Consider the following 20,268-nt stretch of genomic DNA (forward strand, 5'->3'; position numbering starts at 1 on the left):
CATGGGTTGATGGTCTCCTAAACTGTAAGTTCTTTGATAGTGCTATTTCTATATCAAAGCAATACATTAACATTATATAGGATCTTTCGATAGTCCAAATTGGTTACATCATTTGTCCACACAAGTGTCAGCATAAAGGACAGAACTTTAATTTATGACAAATTCCACAAATTGAGGACATCTTAAACACAATAAGATTCACTTTGTCCTACGTGCAGTCACACTAGCAAAAACTTGAAAGATATTCACCTGCTTTTGGTTCAAGTATTACATTCAACAGCAGCTATTTCACTTCAGATCAAAGCTGATTTGGAGACTTACTCAATGCTATCAACCTAATAACCCATTAAACCAGAGAATGGAAGCACACCATCATCAATCCCAAGGTACAGCTAAAGACAATACATCTCTGAGAAACAGTGAGGGGATTTTGGGTCTGGTGACCCTTGGTGTCTTTGTTAAAAATGTGACTTCGTCTATTTGCAGTTTAGCCTTTTGATACAAGGTTCTAATTAAGAACTGCACATCTGCTGCTGCATGCACTTAAGTCTTAAAACTTTTAAAAAAACCACCTTTTAAAAAAGGGACCACACTGTTGCCCCTATCATTTTACAAACAAATCCAAATCCTGCCTTCCCATCCATCAGTACAATACCAACTTTGCAACATTAGGGTTCCACAAACAAAAAGGCTCATTCATTTAGATTGCTGGGCTTGAGAACTAGTGATTGTATGGAATCTCAAATCAAACCCACCAGTGCTGGGTTAACTATATTTAGTAGGGTGAGCAAAGCGAGAGGTCAACATTTTCTTGGGCTTGAGACACAGCCTGTTTCAGTTGATTGCTGAGCAGAGCTTAATCTCGGAAGACTCAGGTCAAAGAAAGATTTAGGTTAATCTAAACACTTAGTTACATGCTACTTGAATGCACAAAAAGCTTGTTGTTCACTATTCTGGATAAGCAACCAAATGATAAAGTAAAACTACAGAAGATTAATGAAGACACAAAGAACACTTACTATTTCTCAGTGTACTTTATTATCCTGCTTTCTACAGCTGAAAGCCCACAGGACAGCAACAGGTAGCACTGAGGAATGATCAGAATTCCCCATCAGTACGATCTCCAAAGTACAAAATAAAGGCATGAAAAGGCCCAGAACCTTTCCCAATTTGCAATTATTAACTGGATAAAACACCCTTTTGCCAGTGTAAATACATGGTGCCTCTACTCAGCCTTCAGTTAAGTGAGATGAATACTGCACCAAACTGTATTCACCTGACACTAAGGCACATATCCAATACCCTGTATACAGTTGTTACATTATTGTGTGGAAGTAGTTATTTCAGAATCACAATGTAAGACTAAGTACAAGTTGTGCTGGGGAATGTTTTGACACTTCTTAAATTCAGACTTTGTTGGAAAAATATGCCACTTTTGTTTTACAAGTGTCTCTGGTTTAGTTAATGTCTGATACCAAGAGCAGCGAGACATCAATACCACAATTTTTCTTTATTTTCCTAATCAAATAAAAGCAAAGATAGATCACCAAGCCGTTTGAATGGCATTCTACATGCCTACTTTCAATATGAAATTTGATTTTTCCTCCAAACTCTTTAGAAATCCAAAGCATGACCTGAATACAATTAATAAATCTTTGGCACTCTGTTGTTTCAGCTGCTACAGTACAAATCGGAGGGGAAGGGGGGTTCCAAAGTGCTATCTGGCAGATTAGGGCATGATGCATTTCATTTTGATTTCTTGAACCTTTTCAAATCCCTCTGCATCATTTACACTTTTTCACAGTTTTATTTCTCTTTACAGGGGAAGAAAGGCTTTTTGTTTCTTTTAAAGAGATAGTATCCTTCATGATGTGAAGAGAAAGCAACAAGCCCTCAGCCAACATGGCCATCAATTCAAAAATACCTAGTAGGCAAATGTGGTGGCATGATGACAACGGCAAGATACAACAGTGGGGATATAACTGCCATTTTGACCATATAGCACTATTATGGTCACTTCCAAATATCTGTCACTGATCACCAGATTTGCTTGACCACAATCCCTTTGTTAACCTACATGCACTGAATTTAGAGGTATGGAAATAAAACATCTAAACACACCATTTATTTATCTATCCCAGCATTCTTGTAAAACACAACTTTTTTTTCCAAAGCAAATGGCAGTAACACTGCTAAAAATAGGCCACCTTTCATTAAAGGTCTATACAAAATTTTGTTGCATTTGAGAAACTATACGGATATTTTCAAAAATAGTTGGAATAGGTTAAATGGCATGCTGTTTGGATTTGATTCAGTGGATGAAAATATAGCCAATGCAAGCTATTTAGAAAGGGGATACCATCTCCTTAAATTAGGCTGAAGACTAACCAAAGCTTCGCACAAGGAAGCTCTGAACATTCATCAGTGTTTCCCAATAAGAGCAACTCCATTCAATTCTTGTGCTGCTTCAGTAGATTTAACTCTTTAATGCAAATGCTAACCATTTAAGTAAATTGTAATGTATCTGAAGTAGAGAAAGTGTATGCCTTCTCACTCACACACACTCATCCCTGACCAAGAACCTCAACCTCATTATTCATGCATGAATTTCCACATAGTACGATTACATCAGCCAGGCTGAGGATCCAATTTTCCTCCCAGCAGCAATGTCCATAATCCTTTGAATTTATTTTCTTAAAACACTCCCGCTGTTTGAGAGAAAGGGATTTCTTCTCGTTCTTTGTTGCAGGTTATGTTGGCCTGTGTTTCGGCGTTCAGTCCAAGATACTGCTGGATCAGGTGGTGTGATGCAAACCTCACTCACTCATTCTCACATTCTCAAACATTCAACATCCTTGCACACTCCTCACTTCTGTTCCAAAGATTTGAGAATTCCAGTGGGGCCTCAGGTGTTTTCCTCATCCCAATGCTGTCAGATCTGGAATTAAAAAAATACCAGTTGAAAATTCCTCAGTGCAACTCCCAAAACACAGGGGTGCTCTTGTTTGGCATTGTCACCAGCTCAAATTAATTCTTGTTATAGAGAGAGAGTGATCAAAACAGCTGCTCAATTGTCCAATGGCAATCGATTGTTTGGTGGTTAGAGAACCAGATAGTGGCTCATTTAGAGAGGGAAGACTTTTGAAATCACTTGGTCCCCAAGGCTGTGATCCTCTGAACATCTCCTGCCCCCTATAAACTATCCCACATCTAGACAGTCCATTCATTTTTCATTCCATGACTTGCAAGGGCTCCAATTCAAGGTTTGGTTTAAATTTGAAAAATATCAAATCAAACTACAAACTCTAGTCTTGGTGGAACCTGTCAATAGTTGCACCACTGTTTTGCTTATTGTCATGTGCTCCAAAGGAATGCCTGACACGTAATGGAATGAGGCAACAAGCAATACAGTTAATTGCTCTTGAACTCTTATCATTGCATTAAGATGGGTGTCATTAATGGAAACAAAGCTCTGACATACATACAGCTGAGCTAGATTCTTAATCCCTGGGGGAATCAAGAGTTACGGAATAGGGTAGCAAAGTGGAGGAGTGTCAGATCAGCCATAATCTTATTGAATGGTGGTGCAGGCTTAAGGGGCCAAATGACCTAACTTTAAATCAAAATGTAGTGGTGTTGGTGTTACTCTGTCAAACATCTTACATGAACTTGTCATGACTGCATTATACAGTCCCATATAATACTGGAGAAATTGCACTTGCTACCAAACAGAGCAACAGCTCTGTCAGTCTTGCACCTCTTGTGAATTTCCAAGTTGTGATACAGGCTAAGTGGGAAACAGGGTTTCTCCGTGGCATATGTTCAGATGAGGCCAAATTTTGACAAGGGAGTCTCAGAAGTCCACGTGGTTCCTTCACCAAGAATTCCCTAGCTCATTGTTGACAAGGCCCTCAAATCGGGTCTGACCCATCTCCTGCCCTTCTGCCCTCACCCCTTCTCTTCCCTCCCACACCAGTGATACGGTCCCCCTTATTCTCATCTACCATCCCACCAGCATCCACATCTAGAAGATCATCAGATGCCATTTCCGCCACCTCCAGACATATTCCCCTCCCCTGTCCGCCTTCCATAAGGACTGCTCCCTCTGGGACACCCTGGTCCATACTTCCTTCACCCCCAACACCTCCCCACAGCACATTCCCCTGTAACTGGCAAAGGTGCAACACCTGCCCATTTCACCCCCCTACCCCAGTACCCAAGGGTCCAGGTGAAGCAACACTTCACCTGCACTTCCATGAATCTTGTCTACTGCATTCGCTGCTCACAATGTGATCTCTTCTACATTGGGGAAAACGAAGCATAGACTTGACTGGAGTTAAAATTTGTGCATAAACATACACTAGAACAAGTAAATTTCCTATAGAAACTTCCTTCCCAGCAGCATAACATCGAGACGACAAACTGGTAATTTGACAAAGGGAGGACAATGTGAATTGGAGAGACTGGCTACATACCGGTAGCAGGTGACTTTACCTGCTAACAGAAACGCTACTGATCATTGAGAGAATTTGGGATTGACACTAAGCAAACCGACCCCAAAAATATTCAGGGTGCAGTTTAGGTGTGAATCAAAGTCACCACACTAAAAAATGTCCTAAACTCTAATAAAGTATTCAAAATTAAACCAAAATGGAAGATTCAGAGGAAAGATATGGAGAAACAGCAAAAAAAGGGGACATTATATTGGTCATGAGCATTTTCAGTCTAGCAATGAACATATTGGTTGCAGTCTTTCATTTGTGCAGTATGGGATAGTAGATGCACATCTACCACAAGATATAGAAGTAGCCATTCTGCCCAAAGTCTGCACTGCCATTCGATGAAACTGACTAATATGATAACCTGAACAGCCCTTCGTGGTAAAGAATTTCACAGGGCAGATGCAGGAAGCATGTTCCCCCAGGTGAGGATGTCTCAGAACCAGGCAACATACATAATGTCAGGATAATGGGGATTTCAGAACTGAAAGGAGGAGGAATGTCTTCACTCAGAGTATGGTCAATCTTTGGGGTTCTTTAGCTCAGAGGGCTGTGAAGGCAGTCAATGAGTACATTCAAGACAGATCAAGAGAAGGGTTTCAGCTATAGCAAGAGGCTAAATAGGCTGGGGTCTTTTCCCATGGAGTGACAAAGGCTGAGGGGTGATTTTATACATTGTTTATAAAATCATGAGGTGCACGGACAGGGTGAACAGCCAAAGTCTTTTTCCCCAGCATAGGGAGTCCAAAACTAGCGGGCATATCTAAAGAGAGGAAACATTTTAAATGGGCCCAAGGGCAACATTTTCCAGAGGGTGATAAGTGTGGGGGAATGAACTGTCAGACGAAGTGGTACAGGCAGGCACAATTATAACATTTAAAAAGGTATCTGGACAGGTAAGGTTTAGACTGATCTGTGCCAAATGCAGGCTAATGGGACTAAATCAGTTTAAGATATCTGGCTGACATGGATGAATTGGCTGAAGGCTATTTCTAGGCTGTACATCTGACTCTTAGGTGGGCAATCTCTTATGTTGATTAGGATCCTCTGGCCCTAGAACCTCCCACAAGGAAAACAGCTTCACTGCAAATACCCTGTCAAGTCCTTTAAGAATCCCTGGTTTCAACAAGGTCTCTCCTCTTATGCTGATGTACTCCATTGGAGTACAAGCCCAAACAACTCAACCTCTGCTCATGTGAAAACCACTCCATGCCCAGGGTCAACCCAGTGAACCTTCACCTATCCCCTCCCTACCTCCCCACCTATCTTCTTTACTCTCCATCTTCGGTCCGCCTCCCCCCCTCTCCCTATTTATTCCAGTTCCCTCTCCCCATCCCCCTCTCTGATGAAGGGGGGGGTCTAGGCCCGAAACGTCAGTTTTTGTGCTCCTGAGATGCTGCTTGGCCTGCTGTGTTCATCCAGCCTCACATTTTATTATCTTGGAAGTCTATATTCCATTTGTTTTCTGAACTATTCAAAGATCTGTACATGAGCTTGCGATTTATACACAGGAACCCCAAATCCCTGCACTGCACCTTTCCACAGACTTTCCTATTCAAATATTCACCTCCTATTCTTCCTGCAACGTGCATAGCCTCGGTTTCCCCCTTTTATATATATAAAAAAATAAATAATACACACACACAGTGAGATTGTGGCCCCAACGCCAATTCTGTGGCACTTCACTAGTTGTCCTGCAAACTCCTCTCTTATCCCAACTCTATTAGCCAATTCTCTGCACTAATACTACCTCCAATACAATAGGTTGGTATGGCAAGAAGGCTTATCTGCAGTGCCCTATCAAAACGCCTTGTAACAGAGTTTTAAAATCAGTGGTTTCTTTTTATCCTGCCTGTTAAATTTTAGTCCTTTCAACAAGTGTCAGGCATGATTTTGGCCTTCATGAAGCTATGTTGATTATACAGTTTCCAAATGCTGTATGTTCTTTGGGCACTAACATTTTCTCAACTTTGTTAAAGCTAACTGTCCTAGTCATTGTCATAGCCCTCCCCTCCCACCACACCCCACTAGTTTCCCTGGTACTCAGCATTTTTCTGGATATAAGAAAATCATTGTTCAGCCATTTTTCCTGCTAAATTGCTTTTCTGGTACACTTAACCCTCATTCCCATGTAATTATCCTTATTTAAGTTTAGCACAGTTGTTTCTGACCAATGTTTCTCAAATAAATGCTAAATTCTGCTATGTTATAGTCACTGTCCTCTACTGGACCTTAAACATGCCTATGTTATTTAGGTTACACATCACCAGATCAAAAATAGCCCCAGCCACAAAACAAAAACCTCAGGTCTGGCAGTACCTGTATCTTTCAGAGTTCTGAAGAGTTACCAAACTCAAAACGACAACCCTGCTTTCTCTCCATTAATGGTGCTAGACCACGTTTCTTTATCAATTTTGCCTTAAGTTTCAGATTTCTAACACCTACGATTCTTTTTTTATTTTAGCCTGAACTACAGTTGGATCCAGGAAGTTTTCCTGAAACAGTGACCAAATACATAAAATTTTCCACAGCTATTTCTGCCAATATAATTTTCCACAATCTACATGATTAAAAAGATGCCCATAATTATTTCACTGCCTTTTTCAGACATACCATTGTCTCCTGACTTATTGTGTCCTATAGAAGATCTGCTATTAGCAGGGGTCTATGGTCTAATCGCAGACCACAAGACATAGGAGCAGAAACTAGGCGATTTGGCTTAGTCTGCTCTGCCATTCCATCACAGCTGATAAGTTTCAAACCTATTCTTCTGCTTTCTTCCTATAACCTTTGATCCCCATGACAATCACGAACCTGTCTTAAATGTACTCAATGACCTGGATTCCACAGCCTTGGGGCAAGGAATTTCATACAATTCTTCTGCTTTAATTTCTTACTTCAACCCATTTCAAATTATTAACAAAGCTACCCCACCATCCTAAATAATAAAATGTGAGGCTAGATGAACACAGCAGGCCAAGCAGCATCTCAGGAGCACAAAAGCTGACGTTTCGGGCCTAGACCCATCAGAGAGGGGGATGGGGAGAGGGAACTGGAATAAATAGGGAGAGGGGGGGGAGGCGGACCGAAGATGGAGAGTAAAGAAGATAGGTGGAGGGAGTATAGGTGGGGAGGTAGGGAGGGGATAGGTCAGTCCAGGGAAGACGGACAGGTCAAGGAGGTGGGATGAGGTTGACTAAAATGTTACCCACAGAGTAGAAACAATTTGGACAAATTTAAGGAGTGAGTTATCAGTTTCTGATTAGGGGATAAGAACCCAAAAATCTTAGAATTACTTCTTGCACAACAGCTGGAATCAATAACTTCACTTGCAAAATAAACTTACTATTAAGACAAAGAAAGCACAGACAAACCAGATATGGTAAATGACAAGTGCATTGTTAGCAGAACTAAGAAATACACTCAGAATAGATCTGCACAAGATTACAAAGGATGCTCACAGGCTATACCATGTCTGCTCTTGGCAGGAGATTTCAGTGAGGTAGTGCTTTGGATTTAAAGGAATAAGTTCAAGAGACAGTGTTTTTATATTACATTTGAAGCCTTAGCAACTAGATTTTGACAACCATAATACATGGTAAAGAAAATAACTGAAAAAAGTCATTGGAAAAGTCAACTGGACAAATGGATAAGGACTGTATTTGGACCAAAATTCCTCACTGACCTCAAATCAGTGAGGAATTCCTTTAAATGTTTCAAAAGGCAACTTCCACAATATGGAAATTCTTCAGAATCCCACTGCCCTTCATTCAACAATCTTGTCTTCATCCAACCTCTCACCTCCAGACCATCTCCGTCTAATAAATCTTCCAAGAACGCAAGTTCCCTTATGTTCTCAATAGCCAAATCTTCTACAAGGCCAAAGTCTGTCCAATATTCCTCTACAGTTACTGTGCTTCAGGAGGGGGGGGGGGGGGGGGGGGGGGGGGGAAAGCAAGCCAGAAGACAATTTTGTTCCCTTCTATTCTCATTGCTAATGTGATCAGTTCTCCACTAAACCTGTATTCCTGACTTCCAAACATGCCACCTCACAAATACAATGGGGAAGGGGGGGGGGAAAATAGTTTCAACATGTAGTCTCCAGTACTAATAGTTCCCAATTTAAAATTTTCAAGACAAGTTTTCCCTCCCCCCCATTCATTCTTTTCAATGGCCCATCACCCACAGCTTTTTTTAAAGGAAATAATTTTAAACAAGTACACAGAATTCAAAAATTGCCCACTAAGTCATCTTAAACAGCTTTAAAATATGTTTCAATAGCAAGTTTAGTACAAAAACAAGAACAAAGCTACTAAAGATAACCACTGCAATAACCATTCTAGGCAACAGATCTTACCAAGCTTGATTTTTTAGTTTTCGAAGCTCTTTAGTAGCCCATGTAGCTAAAGTTTTAGTTTTGTTCGTTTTTGATCGTCTTCCTTCAGTCAATAATTCATGAATCATAGGCCTGGCTTCAACTAATTTCAATACATCCTTCCCAAATGCTGTACACAAATCTCTGAAGAAAAAAGCAAAAATCATAAGGTTACAAAAATAAACTCCCTGCACTCAAACATAGGCAGTTTCAAATTTCTAAAGAATACTGATGTTCAGAAAGAAAGTATGAACAAGGCCACGCAGTTGCTTACTTGGGAGGCATGTTAGAATCCCTACATAACAACCACCCCGCCTCCCCCGCAACCCCCAGCCCATGGCTAGTCCATCTAGCCTGCACATTCCTGGAAACTACAGGGTAGTTTAGCATGACCAATCCATGCAACCTGCATATCTTTGGACTGCAGGAAAACTGAACAGCCAGCAGAAACCCACAAAGACAGAGAACATGCAAACTTCAGAGTTACCCGAGACTGGAATCAAGCTCAGGTCCCTGGCATGGAGAGGGGACAGCGTTAACCAGTGCCAGTATTGAAAATGGGGAAACGACAGAGGTTGTGACTGAGTGACCTCCAACAAACCAGTCATGATTTCCCTTATTTAAAGCATGCTTACCCTATCAGTCCAGCAGCACAGGCAACTACTCCATCTGTGTGATCTTCATCTCGTGCAATGTGATCGATAAAAGAGAGAATGAATTCTACTCTTGGTTGCACCAACATCACATCAGCTGCAAAAGCAAAATGCAAGTAGTTTAAAAACTTACTACATCCAAATTTAGCAACTTAGATTTATTAACTTTGAACAATTAAACTTACGATGCACATTCTCTTGGTCACCCTTCAGACCTTGAATAATACCAGTATATGCCTCCAGACAACCTTCTCTTAGTTCATTCAGGTAATCCACCATATCATAATCTGTCTAAAAATTAGTTAGAATCTTAGCACAGCTGGCCAAAATGCAAATACATATGAAGCAGGTCAGTATACCTAAATTTCTTAAATAAGATCTTTCAAAATCAAATGCATGTAAGAAGTCAAGTCCTGTTCTCAGCTTTAAAGAATTTGCTTAAAACTAATTTACTGATGGACTGTGATTATACAAGACAGGGTTTCATCTGATAAACAAGGTCACTAAATTGTAAAATTCAAAATTAGTTCAACAGAATGTTAGCAAGTTAACTGCACTTTTTCAAAGATGAGAAGTCAAAGTGATGCAGTGGAGTTTAAATGCTAATGCTGTATACTTACTTTATCTACTTGAGCTTGTGAAGCTTGTTGAAGGGTATCCAGGACAATATCTAGATACTTCTTAAATTCTCCTGCAATAGCAAGGGCAATATCCCCAAACACAGACAGAATCTGTGGTTTAACAGAGCGATGGACATTTTCATTCTGAAAGAGGGAAATTGCATCCAGTGTTCTAAGTACAAAATAGTTGAAAATTCTGTAACACCCAGCACACAATTTTAGATAGTACTTTAGTACAGCTAACTGTTTTAACCAGCTCCACATGAATCAGCAAAACTCACGCCTCAAACACTGGACATTTACTGTATTACTGCAACCTCTGCATGTCTGAGTAGTCAGCTGAGGGTGAGAGAAGCTTCTCTGCTAGGAATTTTATTTAAGGAAACATTGCATTAAGTGATTTACGTTGTAAGTGAAGTATAGTGATGTGTATTGCCCTACATTATGCTTCTATTACTTAGAAGCAATTTTTACATTGTTCAAAAGGTCCATATAATCGGAATGTTTGATCAATTCGGTACACTCCAAGTCCCATAGGTGCCAGTTAATAAAACATTTGCTGGACATCAGGAAAATCTAATTGATAGAACAAATTGTCTCAATCATCATCAACAGAAATTGAAAATTTATAATCAAGCCAGTAGTTTAAATAAACACAGCTTTCTAGACTTTGTCAAGGAATTGTCTGGTATTTTAGATGCCAACTTACCCCCAGATTCTCCAGCAAAAGTTGCATCATTTCATCACAGAAAGGTAGCATATTAGATTGAAGGGCTCTGCAGAGATCTCCAACTAGGCCCACTGCAGCAAGACACACCTTCAAAAATATCAGTGTTTAAAACATGAGGGCACCAACTTTGGTAAATTCTCCCATGTCCCAGCCCCCCACCTGCCACACCAGGCCTTGTTACCACATACCTCCCTGTTAGTCACTAACAGTCCCCATTAACTATTCACCCTCCCAGCCCGATTGTTAGCAACTGTCTGTCCAACTGTCTCTCTCCAGGCTCTAGCTTATCATTTACTGTCTGCCCCACCCACCCCCCAATTTTCTGCATATAAATGGACGTTTACCCAGCTGTCACCAGTTCTGAGGGAGGGTCACCAGAGCCGAAAGGTTAACCGTTTTCTCCTCCACAGATGTTGCCAGACCTGAGCTTTTCCAGCAACTTGTTTTTGTTACCAACTTTGGCAAATCAGGTTACAAATTAACTATTGCTAGCCCCAAATATCCTCTCATTGCGTTATCAAAGCTACACCTCTCAGGGCTGTAGTCATTGATGGTACTGCAGGCATGGAATTTCACCCATGCAATTTTCTTCTTTAAAATCCTAGCACCACAGATGGTGATTCTATTTGGTATCAAGTCTCACCAAGCTAATCTCCACTGAAAGAAAATTCTAATTCTGATGTATTTCATCTAAATTAATGCCCTGGGCAGAGTGTAATATGCTGATAACAAGTCGTATACACTTATTTTCTTAACATCACACAAAACTAGGTGAGCACGTGTTACTAGCTTTAATTTGGTCCTGAGAGAAGCAGAGTTTGCTCTCAATAATTAGAAGTCTACATTTAACTGTAGTCACTTAAATTCTGAAAAATATTGCAGGCTCCAAGGGTATCTGATTCATGAAACCATGCTAACCATAACCAGATCAAGAGCACTGGATAAATGACCTGAACTACCAACTTGCATTTACATTGTACCTCTAATTCAGCAAAACCTTGGTGAGCCAGGTTGAGCATCAAATTAAGCAGCTGCAGGACAGACTGAAGTACATGGTCAGAGACTCCCTCTGCCTGCATTAGTGGACATCTGATCTAAATTATATTTTGCTATTGTCTCCACTCAGCTCAACCAACTGGAAAAATGATTAGTGGTTTATTATTCAAAATGTTGCACAGAACCTTAATAGTTCTACTGGGGCCTTCTGAACTTGTTCCAGATTGTATTTTTCTTCCATCATTTGGAAGGCTAAAGGAAGGAGGAAGAGTCGATACTCGGGATTGAAATCTACCGTGAAAGCAAATGGCAGTCTCTTTCGCTATGTGGAAGCAACTCAACTTCACAACCAATTCACGCTTTGTGGAGTATCACAAGAATGTAAATGGTACAGTAAATGTAAGAATTTTTAAAAATTACATTCAAGAACAGACCAGGTGAAGACATAATTAGGGCATGTTTTGGGGAGACCTGGTGTATGGGAAGGAAGATGCAGAAAAAGGCAGGGATTAAAAACCTATTTAGATAACGCCTCACAGGCAAGAGTCTGAGTAGACAGAAATTATTCAGCAGACCCACCACTAGGATTTCCTCCCACTTCTCACTTCCCACCCCCTCCAAGTGGATCATTTTCTTACCTGATACTCTGCATAATTCTTTAGTCCAATCCCTAGATATGGTTTGAAGGCATCCATGTACTTCAAAAACTCTGAACCTAGTACTATAAATGAGATTGATAGTTTGAAAATGGGTAAAGAGAGCAAACTAATTGCTTTCATGATCCAATTTACATTTTTGAGCAATTTCATACTAAAATTAGTAGCAGATTCTCATTCAGCTAACAGCTAAAGTTTTAGGGAGCAAGCTCCAAGATTTTGACCAAGCAACACTGAAGGGATAGCAAACACTTCCATGTCACAATGAACGAGACTTGGGAGGGAAACTTGGTGTTCCCACGGTGATGGCAGCAAGGCACGAAGACTTGATTCTACCCTCAAGTGGATGTGTGGAGTCTGCCATGCACCCCATGTCTGTGGGTTTCCTCCCACAGTCTAAAGATGTGTGGGTTAGGTGAACTGGCCATGCTAGATCACCCAGTATCCAAGGATGTGCTAGCAAAAGGGATTAGCCGTGGGGAATGAAGGGTTAGAGAGACTGGTTGGCTTTTTTTTGGGGGGGGGGGGGGGGGGGGGTGCCGGTGGTGTCCTACTTGGGATGCTCCAAGCATCAGTGTGGGCTCAATAGACTGAAATGGCCTGCTTCCATACTGTACCCTTGACCAAACTGGAAATAGTTACAGGCTTGGAAGGCACTGTGTAAGTTATGATTTCTACAGTGCAACTTGTAAAGTGGCACATATTGCCCTACTTGAGCATTACTGGAAGGGGGAAGTGGATGTTTGTGTATGCCATGCCAAAAACACAGGCTGCGTTGTCCTGAATGGTGTCAAGCTTCATCTGTTGTTGGGACAGCCCTCAGCCAGGTAAGTGAGAAGCACACTCACTCCTGAATTGGCAGGCCAGGAACAGAGTTATAGTGGCAGGATTCTAACCTCTGACCTGGTCTCGTAGCCACTCCATGTATATAGCACTCCACTTTCCGGTTAATGGTAACCCCAAGGTTATTGATACTGATTCAGTGATGTCAGTTTAATAGCCAACTGAATGGACTCAATAAACAAGGCTTAGTACATTTTGGACATCTCCCCATGGGCACAAGTTAGCAAAAGTACTGAATGATATTCAACTTTCAACACCATTTAAACAAACAAAAATACATTTAGGGACTCAATTTCAATTCGGGTGATATTAGAATCAACTCAAAGTTCATTTTGATCTAAGTGATCCGATTATCCAAGGCTACACACGGTTTAACTTTTGCAGTGTTAAAAATCATCCATTTCAAGCAGGGATGCAAACTTAAATTGAATTAAACCCATAGTACTTTTACAAGTTTCTGATATTTGAATGGCTACAGTACAACTGTTTATAATTTGAATCAGAATCCCTGCAGAATGGAAGCAGGCCATTCAGCTCACTGAATCCACATCAACCCGTTGCACAGCATCCCACTCAGACTCACCCCTACCCAGTCCCTGTAACCTGCATATCCCAGGCCTAATCCACATAGCCTGCACATCTCTGGACTGTGGGAGGAAACCCATGCAGCCAACTGAATGCGCAAATTCCAGTCACCCACCCGTGAGTGGAACTGAACCTGGATCGCCAGCATTGGAGGCAACTGTGCTAACCATATGCAACAGTGCTAACCATATGCCAAACAGATTTGGCTGTCAAAAACCTGAACTCATACAACTTTGCACTGGAGGGATAGAACTTAGATTAATTTTGATTGCACATTCCTAGATCAAATCCAATTGAAAAAAACCTGTTCCAATGTTTACATAGATGAAAAAACAGAACTATCAAGAATAAATTGGCTTTATCCATTCCGAAAATTGATCCCAACAATCTATGGAAGCAGAAATTTGACTTCATGTTTGGAGGGGGGGGGGGGGGGGGGTGGGTTAGGCACTCAACACATAACAGAAGCTTCAAGTAGAACTACACTTCGAATTCATACAATTCTTCTATTTCACTCAAATAGAAACACACCTTCAACTAGAGTGCTGACAGCCATGAGGGCATCTTCCTGCACACCTCCGGAGCCAGCAGTGCTCTGAAACATCCTTAACAGTGATGCCATCACCACATCAGAAATCTGTAGTGCATCCTGATGCTGCACCTTCCGCAATACATTCTAAGGACAAGATAAGCTTTTTAGTAGTAAGATCTATCAATTCATTATGAAAACCCAAATACCTTCAGATTCATTCCTAATCATTGTATTTCTGTATGGTTCTCGAGCTAGTCAGGAATTCTATGCAAGAATGCCAACATATTACCCACAAATCCAAGTTAACTTCAACTGTGTCAATTAGTGAATAGATATTATATTTAAAAAGTTCTATCATTTTTCAGAGAAAATGCTTGAATTTATCAAGGAGAAAATAGCAAGACATCCAAGTCAATTATCACATTGGGTAGAAACAGCATGGATTCCAAAGGGAACTAATTTACTGGAATTCTTTGAAGACACTACAAATGTGGGAGACAACAGGGACCCAGTAGATGTGGTGTATCCAGACTTCCAAAAAGGCACTCAACAGGGTGTGCACAAAAGGTTGCTGCGTAAGGAAAAAGTACATGGTGTTCAGGACAATGTATTAGCATGGATAGAGGACTGGCTAACTAACAGGAAGGGATAATGAGTGCTTTTCTAGTTGGCAGTGATTAGCAGTGTGCCACAGGGATGAGTGTGAGGGCTGCAATTGTTACAATTTTACATGATTTGGAGTTGGGGACCATGTGTAGTATGTCAAAGTTTGCAGATGACACTAAAATGAGTAGTAGAGACAAGCATGCAGAGGGATATAGGTAGTTGAGTGGGCAAAGGTCTGACTAATGGAGTATAATGTCAATAAATGTGAAGTCATACATTTCAGCAATATTAAAAAGGATTATTTGAAGAGTAAAAAAAATTGCAATATGCTGCTGTGCAGAGAGACACAAGTGTCCTTGTGCATGAATTGCAGGTACAACAAGTAATTCAGAAGGCAGATGGAATTTTGTCCTTCATTACTGGAGGGATTGGGTTTGAAAGCAGGGATGTTATGTTACAGGTGTATAGGGAGCTGGTGGAGCCACACCTGGAACATTGGACAGTTTTTGTCTCCTTACTCGACAAAAGGATGTACTGGCACTGGAGGGAGTGCAGAGAAGATTCGTCAGGTGGATCCCTAAGTTGAGAGAGTTGGCTTATGACAAGACTGAGATTATGTTCATTGGAATTTATAACAATGGAGGGGGATCTTACAGAAAGAAAATGAAGGCAATAGGTAAGGGGCGGGGGGAAGATGTTTTCGCTGACACATGAAACTAGAACAGGAGGGCATAACCTCAAAGATTAGGGGGAGCAGATTTAGAAATGAATTAAGGAAAAACATTTCCACCCCAAGAATTGTGAATTTATGAAATTCCCTGCCCAGTTTTAAGGCAAAAATAGATATATCTTTGAACAGTAAAGGAGTTAAGCGTTATGGGGAGGGGTTGGTTAAGTGGAGCTGAGACCATGAAAAGATCAGCCATGATCTTACTGAATGGCAAGAGTAGGCTCAAAGGGCCACATGGCCTACTCCTGGTTATGTTCTTGCCTGCAGGAATAGGCTAATTTAAAAATAGAAAGCAGAGGGCAACCTTGCAGAGGTGACGAAAACACTCCAATAATACCCACAGAGACCCTGACAGAACAAACCAGGCAACAGCATGGTCAAGCACTAAATTCAAGTTCAACTGTCAATGCCAGAACATAAAAGATATGGGAAAAAATAATTTACCTGTAGGGTAGCACACAGCAGAGACTGAAGATCATTGTATTGAATTCTGTCTGAGGTACTTTGAATGTGTGACTGAATGGAACCAAAGAAAGGAAAAATGAGGGGATTTCCACACCTTCATTAAAGTAACTTGTACTATATAAAAAAGGTGCATAAGACCACTGCACAGCTTGTTTCCAGGTGCCCATGATTTAGTTCTTTGATCTTGAGGAATTTTGCTATTTTCCAAACTCATCCTAGATTTCTTTTTAACCTGTCTCTTTCAGATTAAGTTGCTACTGCTAAGGGAGTGGATGACAATGTTTAGTTGCACCATGGCTGCAAGGGCCAAGGTGGTCTTTTCATATCTTTTTGCTGCCTATTTGCCATATGATGTGGAGTTGCCAGTGTTGGACTGGGGAGGACAAGGTCAGAAATCACAACACCAGGTTACAGTCCAACAGGTTTATTTGAAATCACAAGCTTCAGGAGTCTCCTTCAAACATTAGTCTGAGACTGAGGCTGAGGCTCTGAAAGCCCGTTTTCAAATAAACCTGTCGGACTGTAACTGTCATGAGATTTCTGACCTTAACTGCTACAGATGAAAGGCAGTTATTATCAAGCTGATAGTGAGTGAGTGTGTAGGCCAAACGCTGATCTCTGGTATATTCTGCACTTAAATCACTTCTCCATTTCTCTGTTCCTGTTTACATTAATGCTACATCAGTTCATAGCAGCATTTCAAAAGCAAAATACACAATGCCCCAAGTGGCGCAAACACTGACTTTTTGCCAAACAAACCCTGAAAGCAACTTGGAGTTAGAATGATTAAATTTTTAAACTAGGCACATCCAGTTTATGAATCTGGGCATTCTGTTAGCATATTAACGCTTTAGTTGCAAAGATAATTCATTACATTGTGGCAGAACATTTACCACCCATAGGGCTCAGATTTGAAGGAAACAAACTGAACAAACTAGTTACAAGTATGACCAAAGAAGAGTTTGTGTATTCAAGCCACGTACATGCTCAAGTGCAATGCTTTCAACATTTCCATTTTAATGTTTCAGTAAGAATGGCTATTTAAAACACAATAGAAGAACATTAAACACTAGGTAGTTGACACATACGTAATCCACATACCTCCATTTGCAATACTTGCTGTAGCCTTTCCATGATGACCAGAGTTGTTTTCTGCACTGCTGGGTAGCAGTCTTTGGCACTGTTCTTGACTATCTCCATCAGTGCCTCATACGCAGCACTCCGCAAGTTATTCTGATGCCCATCAGGCCTAAAAAGCATTTTATTCAAATGCATCAAATCTACATTTTCAGAACTTTTAACCACAGCACCAAGATAAATCATGATTCAACATATCAAAAATGCCTCATTTAGTTGCACGATATTTGACAAAGAACAAACTGGTATCTCAGTTGTCAAATCATACAACTGTGAAGTTATGAACTTTGATTGCCATACAAGAATGAGAAGTGAACATTTGTGACAAACACACCAATGCATTTTAAGCTGCTCTAATGAAATACAGTTAGTGTTTAAAAAGTTGCAAACACACTACAAATTTAACAGCAGAGCGCCTAGACCGACAAGAAATAACATACATCAAGGGTGCAAGGTACTTCTCTTACCGATCAGTAGTTTCTAATAGTTTCTGAACTATCAATTCAAATGATGATGACAAGCAATATGTTGCAGGTTCTTCCTGATCATCTGCCACATCTGCAGCTTCATAAGCAGCTTCTGCTAAACTGGAGAATGCCTTAAAAAAAGCCATGCCAGTTTTATAATTAACAATTAAATTCAATAGCAAATTCTGGATAATTTTACTGAGTGAAACGGAAAAAGAGTATAGATCAGTAAAAAAAAAGAATTACAGGTGCCCATAGTATTAAAGACGCAGTTCAGTCATTAACATTTTTTAACCTGGGCCTCCAATATCCCATATTCATTGTCAGCAATGTTTTGTGCATACTAACAGGCATACATAACCAGAAAGAGAATTAAGGAATGCTGCTTCCCATCCCCTTTAAGTACTGGCCACCTACTTAGATAGCCTTGTAATAATGCTGTGGCTTTAAGAGGTTAAATTCTTCATATTGTCTTTTTATGAAAGCTAGGTGGTGTGCAACTCGTAACAAACTAAACAGCTTGAGATACCTTCAGACTTTTTGCAGAGTTGGAACAATAGAAGCAGCCTGAAAGGGTGCGGTTGAGCTCCCAACAGAGCCAGAGTTTTAAGTTTAGCTTGCAGCAGTTGCTGTTGGAGTTTAGAAGTGAAAGCCTACCTCCCCACCCCTTAATGAAAGTGAAATTATGTCAAATGGTGCATCAAATGGAATTCCAATATAATTATGGATCTATGAGAAGTATATACTGTTTTCTGGCAGGTAATTTGGTCACAAACATTTAAAAACTTAAACACAAGCATGATGCTAGCCATACTATTTTTCATCACAAATACACACAAAATTCCCAGTGTTAAATATTTCAGTGATCCTTAATGGTTAATATTCAAATCTGTAACCAAATGTGATAGCCATTCAGCTACAAGTTGAAAGCACTCAATGTTAAAATAAATTATTCAAATTTTGTTTAACATTCTAAATTCCTAAACAACCACTTTGTAAATCTTAAAAATACTTAATTTTGATATATTCATTAGCTCAAATTGTGCAGAGGTATTAGAAAGAAAATATGCCTGAAATCAAAAAGCTTCATGCTCATCTTTAATCACTGAGAATAGTTGCTTTTTGCACACTTGCCAGGAAAGGCACCAAGTAAATAGTCTGAGGTGACTATCAAAACTTTATTCAAGAGTCAAAAAGGCAGCAAATCAAGTGAGTCACATGGCATGGAAACAGACCCTTCGATCCGACCAGTCTATACTGAACACAATCCTGAACTAATTCGTCCCATTCACCTGCTCCTGGCCCACATCCCTCCAACACCACCTTACTCGTTTAATTATTCAAATGTCTTTTAAACACTAATTGTGTAATTGTATCCACAACCACCACTTCCTCAAAGTTCATCCCCCACACACACCACCCTCAAAACATTTACCCCATCCATGTCTTAAATCTTTCCCCTGCCCGATTAGGATCAGCATTTTAATAAAGAACATCAGTATAGATTAGGATCAAGCAGAAGTGTTTTTTTTAAAAAAAAAAGAATTTCAGGTCTCTGCCTGCTCAAATGACTTACCCAACAAACATTAGAAGCCACTCTAGGTTCAGCTCCCAGACCTTCAATGAGACATTGGAGTAGAGGAGTCAAGTACATGTCATTGATGGCAGCCTCAGGAAGCAACTCACAAATTCGACCCACTGTCCAAGCTGTAGTATCCCGAACCACCACACTAGGATCTTTCATCAGGTCTATCAAGGTGGGCATTGCCTGCAAAAAGTAGTAAGCTGATGAACAATGACAACTACTAACACGGTCACACACTGGCTAAAATGGTCTTAACAATAAACATCAGATTAACAGTACAGCAAGAGTTCTGCAGTTGAAACAATTACAAGTGTGACCATTTTGACACTGAGTTGTACCTGCAAATTTCAGCGTTAAAGATACCTACAGATTTAAAACTAGATTTTACTTAAATTTAAAAAATTCCTACAGTCGACTGCCCAAAAAGATTATCTTGACAATTCACAAGACAAAACTCCTCACATGAGTCACCAATCCATATTTCAAAGGATAAATCTGAATCATTTAACCCAAATATAGCAAGCCAACTGATTTTTAAATATTATACAAGGGATGTGGGCTTTAGGGGCTCGTTTTGCATTTATTGCTCAAAAAGCGCAAGCAAAACTGCTGACTAAGCATTAAAATCTAAGTTTACAACAGCAATAATTTAGAAACCTAGCCAGCTTTGAAATCAATGCTACTTTTCTTAAAGAGGACAGCTTCTAGCCACGTCGCTAAGAGGAGGAAACAGGAATACAAAGATCACAGCCTATCAAAGGACACAACTATTTTACAAGATGCTCCAAC

The 20,268-nt window shown here is 40.3% G+C and overlaps 1 protein-coding gene across 1 annotated transcript in view; it reads right to left on the bottom strand.

The window, feature by feature from the left end:
- Positions 1–1,019: 1,019 nt before the first annotated feature.
- The window catches only part of kpnb1 (karyopherin (importin) beta 1), a 43,893-nt gene continuing 24,644 nt past the window's right edge, over positions 1,020–20,268 (bottom strand). The window contains exons 11-22 of the mRNA XM_048560494.2: positions 19,471–19,662; positions 17,895–18,025; positions 17,392–17,539; positions 16,270–16,341; positions 14,489–14,633; positions 12,512–12,594; positions 10,857–10,964; positions 10,148–10,291; positions 9,713–9,818; positions 9,510–9,624; positions 8,857–9,018; positions 1,020–2,938 (exon numbers count right to left, since the gene is read on the bottom strand). Of these exons, the coding sequence (XP_048416451.1) occupies position 2,938; positions 8,857–9,018; positions 9,510–9,624; positions 9,713–9,818; positions 10,148–10,291; positions 10,857–10,964; positions 12,512–12,594; positions 14,489–14,633; positions 16,270–16,341; positions 17,392–17,539; positions 17,895–18,025; positions 19,471–19,662 (1,407 nt within the window). The 3' untranslated portion in view covers positions 1,020–2,937. The remainder of the gene's footprint in view (positions 2,939–8,856; positions 9,019–9,509; positions 9,625–9,712; positions 9,819–10,147; positions 10,292–10,856; positions 10,965–12,511; positions 12,595–14,488; positions 14,634–16,269; positions 16,342–17,391; positions 17,540–17,894; positions 18,026–19,470; positions 19,663–20,268) is intronic.

Source organism: Stegostoma tigrinum, chromosome 31 (genome assembly GCF_030684315.1).
Source record: "Stegostoma tigrinum isolate sSteTig4 chromosome 31, sSteTig4.hap1, whole genome shotgun sequence".
Taxonomy (NCBI): Eukaryota; Metazoa; Chordata; class Chondrichthyes; order Orectolobiformes; family Stegostomatidae; genus Stegostoma; species Stegostoma tigrinum.